At 54.5% G+C, this 14,592-nt stretch overlaps 2 protein-coding genes and 1 long non-coding RNA gene across 3 annotated transcripts in view; 1 reads left to right on the top strand and 2 right to left on the bottom strand.

Annotated features, from left to right (window-relative positions):
* DGCR2 (DiGeorge syndrome critical region gene 2) overlaps positions 1 to 12,108 on the top strand; it is a 65,063-nt gene extending 52,955 nt beyond the window's left edge. Inside the window, 4 exon segments of the mRNA XM_028527576.2 lie at positions 6,750 to 6,902; positions 7,773 to 7,903; positions 7,905 to 8,010; positions 9,435 to 12,108. Of these exon segments, the coding sequence (XP_028383377.1) occupies positions 6,750 to 6,902; positions 7,773 to 7,903; positions 7,905 to 8,010; positions 9,435 to 9,691 (647 nt within the window). The 3' untranslated portion in view covers positions 9,692 to 12,108.
* LOC118498049 overlaps positions 4,621 to 14,592 on the bottom strand; it is a 23,942-nt gene continuing 13,970 nt past the window's right edge. The window contains exon 3 of the long non-coding RNA XR_004900568.1: positions 4,621 to 5,030. This is a non-coding gene — a long non-coding RNA (uncharacterized LOC118498049). The remainder of the gene's footprint in view (positions 5,031 to 14,592) is intronic.
* Positions 13,975 to 14,592, bottom strand: part of LOC118498047 (protein FAM246A-like) — a 2,537-nt gene continuing 1,919 nt past the window's right edge. The window contains exon 2 of the mRNA XM_036014795.1: positions 13,975 to 14,424. The gene's annotated coding sequence lies outside the window, so the exon portion shown is untranslated. The remainder of the gene's footprint in view (positions 14,425 to 14,592) is intronic.

The following is a 14,592-nucleotide window of genomic DNA, read 5'->3' as shown; positions in this document are numbered from 1 at the left end:
TTTTATTCTTGCGTTATTACTAATATTTCATACAAACATTTGTAACCACTTTTTGTCCTACCCTCTTCTACCTGTGAACAGTTGGAAATCAAAATTTTAAAAAGAGTATCATTTACAATAGCACCAAAAAGCATGAAATACTTTCATACAAATCTTACAAAGTATGTGCACTATCTCTATGCTAAACAATAAAACACTGATGACCAAAATCAAAGATGTAAATAAGAGAAATATTCCACAGTCTTGGATCAGAAGACTCGGTGTCATTAGGAGGTGAAGTCTCCCCAAGTCATCTGTAGGTTCAGTGCCGTCCCAACCAAAATGCCAGCGTGCTTTTTGTAGGCATTAACAAGTTGATTCCTTTGCTTTCCCATGTAAATCTAAGAATTAGAATGGCTAAGCATTTTTTAAAGATTTTATTTATTTTTAGAGAGAGGAGAAATAGAGGGAGAGAAACATCAATGTGTGGTAGCCTCTTGTGTGCCCCCTACTGGGTACCTGGCCCACAACCCAGACATGTGCCCTGACTGGGAATCAGACTGGTGACCCTTTTTTTCCCAGTGCGGTGCTCGATCCATTGAGCCACACTAGTCAGGGCACCAAGCGTTTTGTTTGTTTGTTGTTTGTTTGTTTGTTTTGTTTTGCTTTTTAGATTTTATTTATTTTAAAGAGACAGGAAGGAGAGGGAAATTTCAACATGCCTGAGATACATCTATTGGTTGCCTCTTGCACGCCCCCTGCTGGGGATCCCACCTGCAACCTAGGCTTGTGCTCTGGCTGGGAATCGAACCTGTGGCATTTTGGTTCATAGGCCTGTGCTCAATCTGCTGAGCCACAACAACCAGGGCAGCCAAACAGTGTTTTTAAAAGAACAAGGCTGCCCTGGCTGGTATAGCTTAGTGGATTGAGCACAGGCTGAGAACCAAGAGGTCACCAGGCCAATTCCCAGTCAGGGCACATACCTCGGTTGCAGCCCAAGTCCCTAGTGGGAGGTGCATGAGAGGCAACCATACATTGATGTTTCTCTCCCTCTCTTTCTCTCTAAAAATAAATAAAATCTTTAAAAACAAAGCAAAACAAGGTTGGTTTCATGGTATCTGGTTTAAAATTACTATACAATCATAGTAATCAAAATAGTGTGGTATTCACAAAAGAATGGATACGTAGATCAGTGAGACAGAACAAAGAGTGTAGAAGTGTTGCTACACTTACACAGTCAGTTTTTATCTGACAGGTACACAGACAACGTTTTTAGATATGACATCAAAAGTATGGCCCTCAAAAGAAAAACTGATAAATTAAACTTCAGTAAAACTGAACATTTTTATTCTTTGAAAGATATTTAAGGAAATAAAAAGATAAGCCACTAAAGAAAAATATTTGCAAAACCCAAATCAGGCGAAGGGTATTGTGTTCAGAGTATATAAACGAACTCTTAAAAACTCAGTAATAAGAAAACAAGTTACCCGCCGGGGGCTCCCGGTCAAGATGGCAGGTAAGAAGATGCAGTGCTCCTGTGCTCCCGCAGCCGCGTCACAACTACACATAAACTGCGGAATAACCATCATGGGGAACTGCCTGAAACCTGATGGCACAGAAGTCCCATTACTAGGGATTTAAAGAAGCCGTGTCAAGACTGGCAGGAGGGGCAGAGACAACTGAACGGACGACTTCCAGAGCCGTGTGTGGCAGTTAAAAATTGGGATGCCTCAGCTTTGGAGGTTTTCCCGAGGAGCAAGGGTTCCCGCCCCATACCAGGCTCCCTAGCCCAGTGTTCTAGTGCCGGAGAGAGAAGTCCCCATAAGTGCTGGCTGTGAAAGCCAGCGGGGACTGTGGCCGAGTGAGGTGGAGGGCTTCTGGAGTCCCTGGCATTCCTCTGCAGGAGCTCACACAGACTGACTTTGACTCTGTATTCTGAGCTCCAGCACTGGGGCAGGAGTTCAGAAGGTGCTGGGGATAAATGGGGACAAAATGAATTGTCTGGTTTGGGGGCAGGGACTGGAGGGCAGCTTTCTCCCAGACAGAAGTGCTGGCAGATGCTGTTGTTCCTTTGCTGTGCCCTCCCCACACAGAGCTAGCAGGCTAATGCCAGTCTGAGTCTCCATCGACCAGGCCAACACAGTGCAGCCCATCCTGGGAACCCCCTGAGACCCTACCCTGTCCAACTTTCGGGCCCATCCACGCCATTCTTATAAATGGCTTGTCCCACCCACGGCTTTTCCATATAAATGGCCTGTCTCAGTTCATTGCTAAAATCTCAAAGATCCACACAAGACAAGCAAGCAGCTTCTGGCTTCAGCATGCTTTGTGCCTCTTGCTAAGCAGCCCGAAGTTCAGCATTAGCAGCATCCAGCCTCAGTTCCCATCTTGGCCCCTCCCAGGCACCTCTGGGCCCAACACAAGTGGCAGCCATCTGCATATCATTTTGTAGCTTATGTTGGGTGGCGCTGGGCAGGGATACCTCGACCTGTACTTCCCAGGAAGCCCCAGAGCCAGCAAACCCAGTAGGTAGCTTTAGTCAGAGCACCACCCAGCCACCTGCACGAACAACACATTTAAGTGAGTTCTGCTCTGTGAGGTTGGCCCTTGCACTGGTTGCGGCCAGTCCTCATGGCCTGGGGGTAAATCCATCCCATTGACGTGCCAACAGTCATTAAGGCTCAACTACAGTGGATGCATACAGCCCACATGGGGGTGAGGGGGTGTATCTGAAGTGCCTCTGCTTGGGTGACCTGGGAGAATGCACCTCTGGGCCCTACAGCACAACTGCTACATAAGGCTGCTCTGCCAAGACTGGGAGAGGGAGCAGCTCTGCCTACCACACAGAAACAAACACAGGCTGCCAAAATGGGGGAGACAAAGAAGCATCTCAAATAAAAGAACAGAATAAAACTCCAGGAAAAGGACAAGCAAAATGGAGACAAGCCATCTACCAGATGCATAGTTCAAAACACTGGTTATAAGGAGGTGGAATGAACTTAGGCGAAGAGCAGATGAACTTAGTGAGAACTTCAACAAACATAGAGAAAGAAAATACAAGAGTCAGAAAAGCAGAGTATAATAACTGAAATGAAGCCTGCGTTACAGGAAACCAAGAGTAGAGTAGATGAAGCAGAGGATCATGTTAGTGATTAGGAAGATAAAGAAGCAGAAATGCCCAATTGGAAAAGAAAAAATTTCAAAAAAAAATGGGAATAGTTTAAGGAGCCTCTGGGACAACTTCGAGTATACCAACATTCACATCATGAGTGTGCCAGGAGACAGAGAGCAAGGAATTAAAAACCTACTGGAAAAAATAATGTCAGAAAACTTTCCTACCCTGGTGACGGAAATAGACACACAAGTCCAGGAAGCACAGACAGTCTCAAACAAGATGAACCCAAAGAGGCCCACACCAAGACACATCATAATTAAAATGCCAAAGGTTAAAGACAAAAAGGAATTTTTTTATTGATTTTAGAGAAAAATCAACTTGTAACCTGGTATATAAGGACACTAACCAACTGTGCCACCTGGCCGGGGCCTCAAAGAGAAAATACTAAAAGCAGCAAGAGAAAAACAGTTATTTACAAGGAAGGTTCCTTAAGATTTTCAGCTGTTTCTCAACAGAAACTTTGCAGGCCAGAAGGAATTGGCATGAAATATTCAAAGTGATGAAAAGCAAGGACCTACAGCCAAGATTACGCTACCCAACAAAGCTTATTTAGAATCATAGGACAGATAAAGAGCTTTCCAGACAAGAAAAAGGTAACGAAGTTCATCACCTCCAAAACAGTGTAACGAGAAATGTTAGCGTCTTCTTGAAGAAGGGGGGAAAAGGATTAAAAGTATGAGTAATAAAATGCCAATAAATACATATCTATCAATAATTATTTCAAATGCAAATAGGTTAAATGCCCTAATCAAAAGACATGGTCACTGAATGGATAATAAAATAAGACCCTTACATATGTTGTCTGTCAGAGAGTCATTTCAGACAGAAAGACACACGCAGACTGAAATTAAAGAGGTGGGAAAAGATACTTTATAAAACTGGAAATGAAAAAAAAAGGCTAGGGTAGCAATACTTACACCAGACAAAATAGACTTTAAAACGAGACAAAGAAGGACCTAGCAGTTCCACTTCTTCGTGTTTATTCAAAGAAACCAAAAGCACTAAATGGAAAGACATGTGCATCCATATGTTTACTGCAGCATTATTTACAATAGCCAAGATATGGAAACGGCATACCTGTCTGGCGTGGATGAGTGGATAAAGAGGTGGCGTGTGGATACAGTGGGGTGTGGCTCACCCATAAAAGACAGAATGAAGTCTTGCATCTGCAGCCACATGGATGGACCTGGGAGTATTGTGCCGAGTGAAGTAAGTCAGGGAGAGACTAGTGCCGCGTGGTTTCATTTGTATGTGGCATCTAAAAAGGAAATAACAAGCAGAACAGACGGACTCGTAGATACAGAGAAGATTTTGACGTCAGATGGGAGGGAGTTGGGGAATGGGTAAACAGGTGAGGGGATTACAAATACAAATCGGGAGCTGCAGAACAGTCATGGGAAATGTGAAGTATAGCACAGGGAACATGGTCAACAATATTGTAAAAACGGGTGTCGGGTGGAGACTAGATTTACCAAGGTGATCACTCTGCAAGTTACGTGAATGTCTAATCACTGGGTTGTATACCTGGAACCAATATAATGTACGTCAACAAGTTGAAAAGTAAATATTTCAAAAATGAAAACAACCTACCCTCTTAAAAATGGGCATAGTATTTAAAATGACACCTCACCAAAGAAAATACAAGTCGGCAGCCAAGCAGCTGAAAGGATGTTCAGCAGAGGTCATTAGGGAACCAGTGTGCCCATGCTGGCTCCATGGCTCATGGGCGCTCGAACTGCGCATGACCGCTTCCTGTTGCAAGGGTGCCCCGCTGGGCAGCAGCCTGTAGCAGAGCACACGTTAGGGTCCAGGAGACGGGCCTCTGATTCCTCCTAAACTTGTGCCCCATCTGCTGTCTCCAGAGATTTGGAGCTGGCTCCAAGTCAAAGTTCAATGACACTGTGGAGCTCTTCACATCCAGTCTGGGGAGGAGTCACCCCCAGGTGACTTAGACATCAGACCAACCGTCAGGCCTGGTGGACTCGGGCACCTTTAGTTCCAACAACGTCCACCCTAGTAGGACGTGTTGTCTGTGGATTCGAGAGCTCCATGAAAGGACCGGCCACGTTATGGGTCACAGGAACCCCTGGGCTGGCCTCTGGCTGCTTGGAAAGGGCTCTCTCCTTCGTGTCTGACTGCACATGGTTGGTTCTAGGACATGCCTCTTCCTGGTGACCACTGTAGAAAGATGATCAAGGACCTTGACCGTGTCCTGGGGTTTGTTTTGGAACTAATGAAGAGTTAGTTATTGCAAAGGGGCTGCTATGTGAGGTGCCTCACTGGCATCACTGAGCCAGCTGCCAGCTAACAGACATGTCAGCAGCCCCCAGGCTGGCGGGCTTCCTCCCGGGGCAGGGATGAAGTGTTCCCTTGAAACTGGGAGAGGATTAAAGGCCTCACAAAAAAGGTGATAGGTGAGAGGATGTATCCTTTCCATGTGCTCACTTCTAAAGTGTCACCAATAAGGCAGCTTTGGAGGAAGCTCTCTGGCCCTGGGAGTGCAGGGCAGGGGTGAGCTCTAGCCACCTGCACTGGCACAGAGCAGGCTGGGATGGTGAGAGTGACAGGAGGGCCCTGGGAGCCTGGCCTCTCACACTTGGGGCCTATGTTGGCTGTGAAGTATAGTTGGGGACCTGCCCGTGTGGCTGTCGCAGAGGTGAGACTTTACAGTCCTCAGCCCTTCCACCCATGCAGAGGTTTCCTGCTTCCAAGGGCTCTGAGTCACTTCTCCCCACAGTGCCTCCTGCGTGTGCCCTCTGTGGGGACAGGTATTCCAGGACCTCTTCCTGGCTCCCAGTACTCTGTGACTTGGTGCTAGTGGCCCATCTCACCTAGGTGCAAGGACCTGGCCCTGGCTGTCACATCTAAACACCTGGCCAGCACACGTGCTCTTCCTTCACACCTCGTCCTGTGAGCATCGTGGCTCAGCAGTGTCATGGTGAGCACCTGAGAAACCCCACTGAGCAGCGGGGCAAGGCAAGGTGTCTCCACCTCGGCACTGTTGACATTTGGGGCCAAATCCCCTGCTGTGGGGCTGGCTTGTGCACAGCAGGGTGTTGAGTGTGTCCCCGGCCGGCCTCTACCTACCAGGTACCAGTAGTACCTCGGCACACACCTTTCCCTCCAACCCCTGCCTCCCAGTGATCAAAAGTGTCTCTAGACATCGTCAAATGTCCCGGGGGGAGGGGGGTACAGAGTTGCCCTGGAAAATGCTCTCAGAAATGCCGGTCCTGGAACATGGCTTCCTTGCTCACCAGGCTTCCTGGGCATTTGCATGCAGCAGGTATCAGAGAGCTGCTGCTCTTGAAGGAAGGTATTTGGTCACCCAACACAGACGGGCTGGGGGAGGCCAGGCCCCTCTCTGACACTTGCACCAGGTGGAGGAGCACGTCTCCCATGTCGCATTAGAAAAGGTTTCCTAGCCCACAATCTGCTTCTCTTCTGCCCTGTTACCGCGGTATCTTCGGCCCTTTTGTCTCTGCCGGGATGAGGTTGAGTCGGCCGTGGGGTGCCTTGTCCTCGTGGCGCCGTGGTGGAGGGCCGTGACTTCTCATGGCACAGAGCACCTGAGAGCAACGGGTTTCTTCTCTAACAGATGGGAATAGCCTGTTCGACTCCATGGCCAGCGGGATGCGCCTCATTGTGAGCTGCATCTCCTCCTTCCTCATCCTGTCCCTGCTGCTTTTCATGGTCCACCGGCTGCGCCAGAGGCGCCGGGAACGCATCGAGTCCCTGATTGGAGCAAACCGTGAGTGCCCCAGCCCCTGCTGTGACGGTCACAGTGCAGGCCTGCCCGTGGCTGTGTCCCCAGGGGTGATGGGGACACAGGAAGCAGGAAGGGGCAGGGAGGAAGGGGAGGACACAATAGAGGGTGCCAAAAGGCGTCCCTGTCCCACCCACCCACCTGCTCCTGGGCTGAGGGCACACCTGGGGCACAAGAGCAGCTCTTTGCAGGCTCCAAAATCAGAGGCCATGGGCACATGGAGGAAGGGCGTAACCTCCAGTGCCAGCCAGCTCCAGGCTCTCCTCCCACGAGAGAATAGCAGATGCTTGTGGCCATAGGCAACTTAGTGCATCTCAGCCCCCTCAGTCCAATTTGCCTGCAGCGACTTAGGCCCCCAGAAGAACTTCTGAAATCACCCTGTGTCTCAGTGAGCCAGCCCGGGCTCCCTGGTCCTGTGTGGGGCGGACAGGAGAGTTCAGAATGGAGGTGGCAGGAATGCTGGGCGAGCTCACCAGCTTCAGTTAGGGGCCTTGGCACCTCCCAGGGAACCCGGGTCAGGTCTGAAGTTGTGGGCTGACAGGTTTTTCCTGAGACCTTCCTCAGTTCTCACTGAGCTGCAGGCTGGGCAGAACTCCAAGGCAGTCATGGATTAGACACCCAGAAACATGTCAGAGCCAAGGAGTGTGGCGAGGGCTGGAGCACAGCAGGCAGGCCCGTTGCCTGCGGGTGACGGGCAGGGAGGAACTGGTGGGAGGGGCCTGGGCAAGTTCAGGGCTGTCATGTGGGCTGCCAGGCACAGAGGTGCGACAGTCGGGGTGGCTGCACCCTGGACCTGGGGGAGGGGGGCATCGAGTGACATGACCCTGTTGCTTGTTTCTGGCTTCCGCTGCCCAGTGCACCACTTCAACCTTGGCCGGAGGATCCCCGGCTTTGATTACGGCCCAGATGGGTTCGGCACAGGCCTCACGCCGCTACACCTTTCTGATGACGGAGAAGGCGGGACTTTCCACTTCCACGACCCTCCGCCCCCCCTACACTGCGTACAAGTACCCAGACATTGACCAGCCCGATGACCCACCGCCACCCTATGAGGCCTCCATCAACCCCGACAGCATGTTCTACGACCCTGCAGGTGCTTCCCCCACAGGGAGAGGGGGCAGCCTGTCGCCAGCCACCTGGCCTGTGGGGCCTGAGGCCCAGGGGTCCTCCCCAGTGCACAGGGCTGTGAACCCCACCTCTTCCAGCCTTCTGTTGCTCTCTCTGGTTTTCCCCTTAAAGCGAACTGCCACTTGTCGGTGAACAAGCGCTTCCCAGGGTTGCATGTGCAGGTGACCGCTGACAGTGGTCACGCTGTCCCTTGCGTCTTTCCCGGGAACACCTATTAGCAAACGGCCCTCGGGAGGGAAGGAGAGCCATAAGACCCAGTCCTGGCTCTGGAGAGCTGGGGACCAGGCATGGGCCCCCTGGGGGCAGGGCTGGCCCAGAGCCAAGCAAGAGGCTGCAAAGACACAAGCACACATGTGGTGAGCTGAAGAGACACCACGTGACAGCCCCTGGTGTCCTGAGGCAGCTCTGTGACACAGGAAGGGACACTGGCTCTGTGATGTCGAGCCGGTTCCTTGAGCACATTCCCCCCGGGCTGTGCAGCAAAGAGGGGATTGCAGCTGCCTCACCCACTGCCTGGCTTGTCCCCGCCCCGTGTGGGCAGTGCAGATGCCCCGCCCTTTCCGAGTCTGTCACTCCCTGTAACACACACACACCCTGCCATACATCGCAGGCAGTATCCCGCCCCGGGGCAGCTGGATCTTTGCATGCCCGCACAGCACAGCAGGATGGCATTTTGGGGCCAGCGTTGCTGTGGTCTTCGTCCTGTTTGTTCATTTGGTCAGCTAGTACTGCCCTGGAGGGTGTGGGCAGGGGAAATCTGGTTTTGACCTCAAGACATTGTCACCATCTGCTGTCAGGAAGACACGGGTAGAACAAGCTTCCTGCCAGGGATGCTACTAGGGGCACAGGTGCTCCACACACCAGAGGACAGAATGGTCCCGTGGGGGACAGCCGGGAGAGGGACACACAGTGGGCCCCGGGCCCTGAGCTCGAAGAGAGCCTGTGGTGCCGAGGAGCAGGCTTTCCCAGGTGAGCGGGCTCCTGCAGATGCCGCAGGCGAGAGCTCTATGCAGCCCCTGCACCGTGTGCAGGGCTACCTGCTCCAGGCCAATCACGCTGTTGAGCTCTTGTCCCCATATTCCCACTGAATAACTCCCTGATGCTATATGAGCCCTGATTCAGCCCCCACCAAGTCTGAGAGGACTTTCTCAGCCCTGCTTTTGTTCTCCGGACTCAGTCGAAGTGTGTGCCCCCACCACACACCGCCGGTCCCCTGCACCTTGCACCTCAACAGCCCGCATCTGTGATGAGGGTGAGGGGTGGGCACAGCAGAGCTGTAGCCTCAGTGGGACCGTTCAGGCAAGAGAAGCGTCCCCCAGCCTGGATCCCTGCCTTCTTCCCTTATGTCAGGCCCCCTGCCTGCTAACACACCTCTGTGTCCTCCTGCAGACGACGATGCCTTCGAGCCAGCAGAGGCCAGCCTGCCGACCCCAGGGGATGGCAGTGGCGAAGGCACATCGCCCCGGTGCCTGGAGCAGCCTCTGCCCACCACAGGGCTCTCCCTGGCAGACCTGGAAGACTCAGCTGACAGCAGCAGCACCCTGCTTGTGCCTCCTGACCCTGCCCAGAGCGGGACCCCCCCAGCCACAGAGTCACTGCCAGGGGGTGGCAGCCACAGCCGAGGTTCCCTCAACACCGTGGTGTAGTGGGTGCCCAGCCCACGGCCCCGAGAGGCACGGAGCACCTGTTTGCTGTCAGGAAAACTGGTTTCGAGGGGCACTTGGAGGGTCCTGCGTGAGCCTGGACTTGGCGGCACTGCTGCGCCCCCGGGGGTGTGCGTGTGCACTCAGAGACTGCGCCAGCCTCCCCGGGGGAGCAGGCGCCTACACCGAGTCTCCTTGAGGGCTTCAGAACATGCGTAGTTTTGGGGCTCTGTCTTTTTCTTTTTAAACAGCAGAAGAATGACAAAGTTTGTTCATACCACCCATTTCGGAAGTAGGGAACAAAGAGGCACTGTGGGCCTAAGCAGGGGCCAGACCACCCCGAGCTTTGGTGGGCGTGCTCACCACAGCTCTCGTCCAGAGGAGCCTGCCACCCCGCCCCCGAGCCCCAGAGCTGCCGCCATGGTGTGCCTCGCTGGCCACTGCTCAGGAAGGCACTTTGGGGCACTGGTGCGGCATGTGGGCTGTCGGGGTTGTGTGGGCAGTGGGTCTGCTGCTGAGCAGGCGGCTCTGGAGGTGCTACAGTGGCTGCACTGGGGGGTGGTCCCCCCACAGGTCCAGCTTGATATTGAGGGTGACCCTGTCCAGGCTGGAGGCTGACCTGGGACTCTCGTCCCAAGACCCTAAGAAGGAGAGCTTGGAAGGAGGCCGAAATCTCCACTCTGTCTTTCCAGCTGGGCTCTGCAAAACCCAGTGCTGTGCCAGAAAGCCCCACCCCTAGTCCTTTGGATTTCTCCCCAACATCGCTGTGCATGGCCCCCAGGAGGCGGCTCTGGATCCAGGCTAAGGCCGTTAGCCTTGCATGAGCGCCCTGGCCCTGGGTCCTCCACTGGGGCTTGGGGCTAAGCCAGCTCCTCTCTTTTACCTTCTGGAGCCCCCCTCCTGTTAAATTTGCCCCCGGGCCTGGCCTGCCCCCACCCCACTTTTTTGTGCCATAAAGGGTTGTTTCTTTGGCAGGGGTGGCTGATACTCGAGTCCTAGCCTGTGTCCACCTCTTGAAAGTCCACTTCTTGCATGCCACCACCACTGCTAGAGCCGTGCCCGGTGCCCAGTGGCTGCATGCCACCTACCTGTCCTCAGCAGCACAGGGTGCTGGGTGCCCTGCCCAGGGGCCTTTTGATTGAGGGACCCTGTTGCCTACTCCTGGGCAGTGGTCTTGTCTCCTGACACCAGGCTTTTAGTGTTTCTGAGGTTTGGAGATTAAGCGGGTTCTGTGCGATTTTTCAGCACATTCATATCTTTTCTATGTTGAATGTCGAGGTCTTTTTGTGTGTGCGTGTATCTGTGTGTGCACGTGTGTGTCCAAGTGTCTGCAGCTGGTGGTGGTACCTGGGAACTTGGTCCTCGACTTCCCGGGCCAGCCGTGGCCACATGGGTGGCACCGGGGCTGGGTCGGGGCCTCTTCCAGCCTTTCCAGACCAGCACGCAGCAAGGGAGAGCTGGCTTGCGGTGGGTGCTGCTGGGGTGGCAGACCTGGGAGGCACAGTTCAGCCCTGGGCACGTGCTCACACTTCAGTCGGAAGGCCCGTTTTGTTCTTCCAGTATGGAATGGGTTCCAGGGTTGCCCAGCAGGCCAGCTGGAGGTGTGAGTTTTGTCACTGAACTCCCTGTCCTTGGGCTCAGCCCATAGGAGGCAGATGGCATCCTGGGCACATGTGCCCACACCAGCTGCCAGAAACGAAGCAGGGAGTGTGTGGTGCCATCAGCATGTGCTGTGGGCCTTGGTGCTGGGTGAGGGTCCTGTGCGGGCCCCCTTTGAAGTGACCACCCTAATGGAGCCCCGTAGGGTCTGGCCCCCAAGCACAGGGTCCCTCTTGCCCAGGCCCCAACTGTGTGTACTAGACAAGGTGGCTGGTACTAGATGTGTGGAACTGGGGGACTTCCTTTGCGAACCGAGGGACTGCTGGGGACAGGCGTGGAGAAGGTGCTAAGGAGAAGGTGGCCTGAAGCAGACCATGGGGGCTGCAGAGGGTGGGCGTGCCTCTGGACTGGCCAGGGCTCTGTCCAAGGGTGTCCGGCCCACTGGCATCCTCAGGCCGCGCAGAAGGCTGCCTGCTGCCTGGTGTCCCCAGGAGCGGAGCTCTGCTGGAAGGCAGTTGTGAGAGCATCCAGGGGAAACCCGTGGTCCGCCCGACTGACCTTTGGCTTCCTGTCTAGTCACCACCGTTGGTGAGATCTGGTTGTGTTCCATGGTCCAACCCTGGCTGAGACTTGTGTCCTTGTGAGAGGCGGTTTTTCCGCCCCGTGCACACTGGGCCTCCAGAGGGCCGGGCCAAGGTCTTGGGAGGGGCCTCCTCCCCCGGGATCTGACCCGCCTGGTGGGAGTGAGGGTCAAATCTGTACATTGTCTCAATGCCTGTTTTTTATGTTTTCCTTTCTCTAAGGGTTTTTAGTTTGGGTTTTTGTGTTTGTTTATTTGTTTTTGTGGGGTTTTTTTTTTTTTTTTGGTTGGGTTGGCACTAATCCTTAAGATGCTGTGAGAACCATTTCATCCAAATGCCAAATAAATTTGTGTTCTGGAAGAGGAAGAGTCAGTCATTGGCATGGCCTGTGTTGGGGGCGGGAGGCTCTGGCCAAGTTGGGAACAAGGCACAGGTGTGAGGATGGGGGGCGGGGTGGGAGGGGGCCACCTGAGGATGCCAGGGCGGGGCTTGGGACTCTGAGACCCCTCTGTCCCTTTTTCCTCAGGCAGTGTTCCTGTCAGTAATTTCCCAGTGTGTGATGCGGGGCACCCAGGGGACTCGGCCTTGGGCAGGTCCTCGTGCTCACCTTCCTGACCCAACCTCCTGGCCAGAGCGCTGCGAGCCAGGATGGGGGGAGGACCAGGGTTATGAAAGGACCAGTGGGTCCCTTGGTGGGAATGGGAGATTCAAGGCGGTGGCCCCTCCTTCCTGTACACATCTGTGGGATGACAGTCTGTCCTGGGCACCCTGGGCGGTGTCAGCACCGTGGACAGCTCCACGCTGCCCGGTTTGGCAGCCCGGGTTTCCCACTGTGGGGGGAGCCCCGCCCTCTGAGGACTGGAGAAGGTCCCGGTCACGCTCATGCGGGGTGGGGGGGACACTGGCACTGGGTGTGCAGCTTTCTAGACAATGTCACCCTCTCTGTGGCCCGCACTGAGGCGAGAAGAAAGTAGAAGAGAGTACCAGAGCCCCACCTTGCAGGAGAGCGAGCTGAGGCTGACCGACGCCTGGGGTCCGCTCCACAGCTGCAGAGGAAGGGCAGTGCCCCCACCCGGGCTGTGCTTCCCACAGACCCGTTGGGTGGGGTGGCCCTCGGGAGGGGGCCCTGTAAAGAGCTCCGTAGCACACGAGGTCCGCAGGGGGAGCCAGTTGGAGGGCGTCCGGTCTTGGGGTATCTCACACCCACAGTGAAGAAGAGATCTTCCACCCTCCCCATTCCAGCCCCTCATGTCAAGGACATTAGGACCCAAGGTGCCTTCCCCCTTGAATTTCTGTCCTTGGTGGTGGCCGCGCCATGTCCTTCCTGGTCCCCAGCCACCATCTCCTTATGGGCATTTTTATAGTTCTCACTTCTGGGATGGTTACTTGGTGGGCTGTTGGGGGGGGGGTCTCTAAAGCCTTAGCTCCCAGAAAAGCTGGTGATTGTTGCTGGCACATGGCCCTGGGGAGCCTGGAGCTCCTTTTCCCCTGCTGTTGCCCCCGCCTGGGCGCCACCCCTCTAACCCACTGCGAGAGCCCACAGAATCTAGCCACGCCCCTAGCCCACCTGGCTGATAAATATACAGCCGCCTGACCGGGCCCTGGGCTAGGCCCCCAGGCTCACAGGGAATTTTCTTTGCTGCAGCAGCCTCTAGGGGGGCACAGGGTCTGGGCCTTGTCCCACACCACACCCCTTGTCTGGCCCCAGACCCTCTCACTTGGGGCTTTCCTGGGCCTGGGGCTCCATCTGTGGCTCTGGCAGGGACCCTAGAATTCAGACTTGACCTTGTTCCTGCAATAAACAGTACACACAGTGACCTCGGCTTCACATGGCCAGAGATGGGAGTGTGGGGGTGGGGGTGAGAACACACGGCCTCTCCCACAGACCTGGGATTCTCAAACCCACAGAGGCCTTAATGTGCCTGTTCGTACAAGGGGGAGACCCCCGCGTGACCCTCCACCCCTACCCCACCCCAGCAGGTCTCAGAACCCCCAGATCTGTCTCGGAGGAAGAAGGTGCCCCCATTCCCAACCTATACATTATGTCTGAACCCCCTGGTCAGATGAAAGGAAAAGAGCAAGTTCTAAAAGCACCACCTGCTAAAGCCTAAGATTACACATTTTATTTCAAAGACGAGCTGGCGCCCACCCCGAGTCACTGTGAGCGGTGAAAGGAAGACCCCAGGCAGTTTCCTGCAGGCCAGGAAGGCAGAAGCGCTGGCCCCAGAACCCACTGCAGGCTGCCCTGGGGGGTGGGTCCTGGTGATGGAGACAGCTGGTGAAACTGCACCCTGTGGCACTCTGGGAGGTCAAGCTGTGGAGTCCGAGTGCACACGACACTTTCTGAAGAGACACTGCTGTCCAGGTAACTGCCTGTGGCAGAACTAAGTGAAGGGGTCGGTGTCCAAAGCAAAGCCAAGAGTGCATGCAAGTGGAGCTGTCGACCAGATGTGGCTGTGCCCCGCCACGCTGTCCTCTGGGAGGCTGGGTCTGGCGGGCAGCAGAGTGAAGCTGGCTGGTCAGGCTGCTGTCCAGCTGGTGGCCTGTGGACTGTGGCTGTACATCAGGGTGACACTGGTCTGAGTGATACTGTGTTCAGGTGACAATGTTCCAGCAGCCCACCTCTCCCAGGTGTGTGCTGCTTGCTGTGTGGGTCATACTTCTTATCTCAGTGTATGGAGGCCCTGCCTCCTCCCCAAGACTCTTAAAGAAATACGAACCTGC

The sequence above is a fragment of the Phyllostomus discolor genome, chromosome 13 (assembly GCF_004126475.2).
Source record: "Phyllostomus discolor isolate MPI-MPIP mPhyDis1 chromosome 13, mPhyDis1.pri.v3, whole genome shotgun sequence".
In the NCBI taxonomy this organism is placed as follows: Eukaryota; Metazoa; Chordata; class Mammalia; order Chiroptera; family Phyllostomidae; genus Phyllostomus; species Phyllostomus discolor.
The sequence above is the reverse complement of the archived record's forward strand: the minus strand, read 5'-3'. Positions and strand labels throughout refer to the sequence as shown.